General features: G+C 64.0%; 1 protein-coding gene across 1 annotated transcript in view; it reads right to left on the bottom strand.

Annotated features, from left to right (window-relative positions):
• The window catches only part of NARF (nuclear prelamin A recognition factor), a 9,919-nt gene extending 5,207 nt beyond the window's left edge, over positions 1-4,712 (bottom strand). Inside the window, 7 exon segments of the mRNA XM_014586658.1 lie at positions 17-295; positions 1,955-1,995; positions 1,998-2,072; positions 2,220-2,318; positions 3,565-3,654; positions 4,274-4,333; positions 4,523-4,712. Of these exon segments, the coding sequence (XP_014442144.1) occupies positions 17-295; positions 1,955-1,995; positions 1,998-2,072; positions 2,220-2,318; positions 3,565-3,654; positions 4,274-4,333; positions 4,523-4,712 (834 nt within the window).
• Between the last annotated feature and the right edge of the window lie 201 nt (positions 4,713-4,913).

Below are 4,913 nucleotides of genomic sequence, written 5' to 3' on the forward strand. Positions count from 1 at the left end.
GTGACTGCCGCCCTGCCGATGCCCTTTGAGGCCTGACTTGTCTGGAGAAGACACGGGGAGTCAGGACATGGGTAAACACTGTCCTCTGCTTCCCTGTGAAATAGCAAACCCAAAGACCCTGGAGCAGCATGGCCTCAGACGGCCACCACTGCGCGGGGCCAGTGTAGTCCCCGCCCGGGGTCGGCACGCAGTCAGCGGCCCGGGAGCCGTGCAGAGAACTTCGGCCAAGGGCCTGCAGTTTCCTGTGACAGCAAGGGGCCACGACACCATGGAAAATCTTCTCTGGAGGCAGGTCCTGGGAGGGAGGGCAGTTGTTCAGGGCCGTGCAGGGCAGCTTGCAGGGGTGCTGAGCGCACACAGTAGCAGGCCAGCACCAAGCTCAAAGCCGCCCTGCCTCTCTGGACAGAGGTGGGCTTGCCCGAACATGAGGCCTGTCTGTCAGAGCCGGGGGACCGAGCTCAGGGCTCCCTGAACCTGAGCACTTGGGACCAAGCCCACTTGCTGGAACAAGGCCACTGCATGGTCACCATTGAGCCAGGGCTCGACACGCCCGTGCGGCTCAGCCACAGACCTCCCGAGCTTCCCGGTGCCGTGTCCCCAGCAGCCCCCATCCTGGGGCCTTGCCCTGGAGCAGGAGCAGCTCTGAGGCTGAGCTGGCTGCGGGCAAAGTAACCCCCAAGGCAAGGTCTGGGTGAAAAGACTACTCAGGGCCAGGGCAGAGTTTGGGGACAAGCTGCCCTGGCCCTGGCCCTGCCAGGCGGTCAGCGGGTAGGCAGCTGGAGGCCAGGTCTCTGCCTGGCAGGCCTCTGCACCTGCGGGGCCCGGCTGGATGCACTCTCTGCCAGGTGCTGCCCTGCCAGCCCAGTGCCCACAGCAGCACACCGAAGCACATGGCCCCGAAGGCTGTGGGAGGCTGCGCACCAACAAACATCACCGCTTTCTCAGAGAGCAAACAATTACACAACGCCAAAGGCCATGATTGGCTCCCCTTCAAAACCTCACCTTCAAAACCATACTCTGATTGGCCACTTCCCATAGCAAATTAGTGAGCTTAGAATCCCTCAGATTTGCTTATCCAGCACCTCATGATTGGTCCACAAAAGCAACCAATCATAACCCATCTTTTACAATCCTTCATTCAACCAATCACTGCCCACCAACATGTATATAACCACGATCCCTGGCCCACAATCGCCAGATGACCCTGAAGACCCTGAAGAGTTGTGACACCTTGGGAACCAGCAGTTAGCGTAATGGCTATGTCGCTGGACTCCCACGTAGTCGACCGCAGTTCGCATCCCGGACCCAGTGGCTTAAAACTCACGCCAGGCGCGTGTGCGTGTGTGCCCAAGATCCCGACGGGAGAATGGAGGAGAAGGGATTGCGGCGTGACCATCCCCCCTGGGGGGTGATTTCTCGCTTTCTGTCTCTATGTCTCTGTCTGTCTGGGGAGCGCACGCGCCCTATAGCGAAAACCTCTCCAAAAAAAAAAAAAGAGTTGTGACACCTTGTCGTCTCCAAGGACGAACCTGAAGAGTTGTAACACTGCGTTGTTAGTCCCGTCTCTCACCCCTTCCCTCAGGAAACCTGTTTAACTGTTCCCTGGGTCGGGACACAGTGTGGCAGCTCCAAGGGACCACCAGGCTGAGCCCAGGACAGGACAGGCTCCTGCAGCAAGGGCAGACCTCTTCCAAGTCTTAGAGCCAGGGTGCAGGCATTTGGGACCCCAGGGCAGGACCCTCTGAACTCATTCTCGGGCCTCACAGGCAGGCTGGGCCTCCCCCTCGGCAGGGCCAGCCACGTCCCATGTGGCCAGCAGTGGTGGAGTCAGGCAGTGGCTTCCATGGGGAGTGGCACTGCAGATCCTAGTCCTCATGCCCGGCCGTGATCCCTGGGGCAAAGGGGACCTCTCCCCTCCTGGCCCACGCACTGCCCTCAGGATCAGGCCACTTACCTGCTTCCGTGCAAATAAGTCTCTCACCAAGGAGCCCATATCTGCAGGGGGTCTCTGGCGGCACAGAGATGGGAGGTGATGGGGTGGCCCAGCATGCGCTCCGCATAGCGCACCCAGCCTGGGGAGAGAGCTGTCTGTCAGCCCACCACCTCTGGCCTCCAGGCAGTCGGCTCAGTGCGCCCGGCCGGGCCGCCCCGGGGGAGGGAAGCTGAGGCACTGGGCACCGCCCACCCAAACAATCAGCCCTTCAGACCACAGGTGCTACCTGTGCACACCGGACATGCAGCCAGAGTGCCGCAGGGAGGGCGGCTGCCTGCTCCGGCCTCCCCGCTGAACGCCTTGTCCCGTGCAGGAGATGGGCCTCCTTAAAGACAGAAAACCACCCCTCGGAAAGGGCCCTGGGGGCCCAAGACCACACCCTCCACCCACCTGCCCAGACAGCCCTCCCATAGCACAGGGCAGCCAGCAGTGTGCCCCAGGCACACAGGTGTGTAAGCGGCCCTGTGCTGGGGGGAAGGCCCTGCAGGCCTCAGGAAGGGCCATGGAGGGAGACTGGGCCCAAGGAGGCTCCCGGCAGCTGTGGCGAAAGACAAGGGGCCAGAGGAGCCCGGACCTTGGGCCCACGAGCACCTCACCCTGGAAGCACGTCGCAGGCCATCTCTGCTCAGGGTCTCGCTGTGCGCACCGGCCATGGGCGGACACCGGGCCCGGGCCCTACTGGGGCCGCCAGCTCCCTGGAGGCCCAGCCCGTGAGGGGACAGGACCCGGCGGGCACGAGCAGCAGCGTGGGGAGCACACGCTGGCGCGAGGGCCAGTCTCTCTGGACAAGGGTACTTGTGCCCTGAGCTGAAGAGCTGCACCCCAGGTGCCGGCGAGCCAGCGCTGCTCTGCTCTAGGTGGGGCAGGGGACAACCATGGGGCTCTGGAGCTCTGCGAGGCCCAAAGGCTGTGTCCGGCGTCGGGCCGCTTGCACCTCTCCCCTCCTCCTGATGGGTGCGAGGGACCCCAGCAGGGTGGCACCCCACCAGCTCCTGGTAATGAGGAGCCCGTGTCAGAAGGCTCCAGGCTGCCGGTTCCAGGCCGGGCGGGGCACGCTACCCTCCAGGGTAGGAGGGACCCCATTCTAAGCCCCATGTGTCAGTGAGGGCCCTGGCCCACTGTGGCTGCCATTTCCAAGGAGCCAGGTCATCGCCCCGGCCACACCCTACGTGCCAGGAGAAGTCAGCGCACACTGCTGCGTGTTCACTTCCCGACACGGTCCACGTGGGCGTCCAGCTGTTGCCAAGTCACCTCCCGAGCTGAGACAGGTACAGCCCCGCAGAGACGGCCCTGCCGAGCCTGGCTAACTACGAAGACGCCCCCAGCAGCCCCAGGCCAACAGGGCTACATGCAGCTTGTTGCAGAGAAGATGGTTAAAGGGGAGGTGTGTTCTGGTCACACCACCCCTCTGCAGTCACCCCACAATCCCTCCTCCTGTCTCTTCCTTGGGATTTTGGGCACACACATGCACCAGGCTCGCTTCTCATTCTGCCAGGGCTGGGGTTCCATGTGGGATTTGGCGCCCACAGCCACTAGGCTCCGGGTCCGCCCAGAACCCGCGGCCCACCCACGTAACTGGCACTGCGGGTGTGGGGATAACGCGGCCATGGGTGAGCAGGAGCCGGGGGCCACGGCCCGTGCAGGGAGCGCCATGGTGCCTCCTGGCCGATGAACAAAACACGAAGGAGGGCCACGTCTGGTGCCCACGGCCCAGCCTGAGTCCACGCGCACAGCCGCAGTCTACGTGAGATCTCCGGTAAACACGCATGGCCGCCCCACACACGCCACCCACCTCGATCAAGTCACTAGCACCTGCCGTCTGCACTGCGGGTGAGTCCCCACCTCGGTTTATAGACGGGGGAAGGAGCCCCAAGGTCTAAGCCCCATGTCCCAGCCCTAGTGACCGAGGGCGACGGTAACATGCGAGAGGAACCGAGCCTGGGCGGGGAGGGGGACAGACTGACAAGCAGAGAGGGGACAGCCCTGGGGCTGACGCGGGTGTGGTGGTGAGGGCGCCGGGCTCCCACATCCTCACATCCTACATGGCTGACCGCGGTTCAAGTCCCAGATGCGGCAGCTTGAGGATCACGCCAGGCATGTGTGCTTACATACGTGCCCAAAATCCCGAGAAGAGAAAGGACTGAGGTGTGGCCGCCCCGCTGGAGGGGTGATGTGTCCCTTCCCCTCTTCTGTCTCCCTGCAGTGAAGGCCCCTGGCCCTCGCTCAGGGCGGGCTGACCCACCGCCTGCCTGCAGCAGTCCCTGCCTCCTTTCCGCCCACCAGCTCCAGCCGTCCCGGAGCCGAGCGTCCGCAGCGGGAAGGTCGGCCGCTCTGCCCCAGCTCCCGGAGAACGGTGTCAAGGGCGTCACCAGAGGCGGCCTGACCTGCGGCTGCTTTAAGTCTGCCTTTCTACACCGAAGTGCACCCGCGCGCGTGCAGCGCACCCCCTCCGGGTCTCAGGCGTGCAGGAGGGTTTCAGGCTGAGTCGGGACCCAGGCCCCGGAGGGCCCTGTGGCTCCCAGCACCGACCAGGCAGGGCCTTCCCGAACTCCTGCTCCCCAAGAGTCGTGCCAGCGTTTACCGTGGCCGTGGGGGCTTTGCCGGCCGTTGCGGCGGACAGCGACGGGGCATAGTGGGACTCTGAGACCGCGGTCCGGCCCACCCCACGGCCCACCGTCCTACACTCGCCTCTCGCATTGCCGCCCGCGTCCGCCGCCATCGCTGTGCCGCCTCGCGTCACATAGACGGGGAGGCGCAGTGCGCATGCGCGGACCGGTGGCGCTGCACCACGTGGAACTGGGTGGGGAGCGCGAGGCTCGATTTTAGACGGAAGGTTTCTGACGTTTGTGCTCATTTCCTGTAGGTCGTCTTGCCCTGTTTCAACTGGGGCCCTTATACTTTGCAAAGCAAAGAGTAATTA

The sequence above is a fragment of the Tupaia chinensis genome, unplaced genomic scaffold, assembly GCF_000334495.1.
Source record: "Tupaia chinensis unplaced genomic scaffold, TupChi_1.0 Scaffold000159_1, whole genome shotgun sequence".
Taxonomy (NCBI): Eukaryota; Metazoa; Chordata; class Mammalia; order Scandentia; family Tupaiidae; genus Tupaia; species Tupaia belangeri.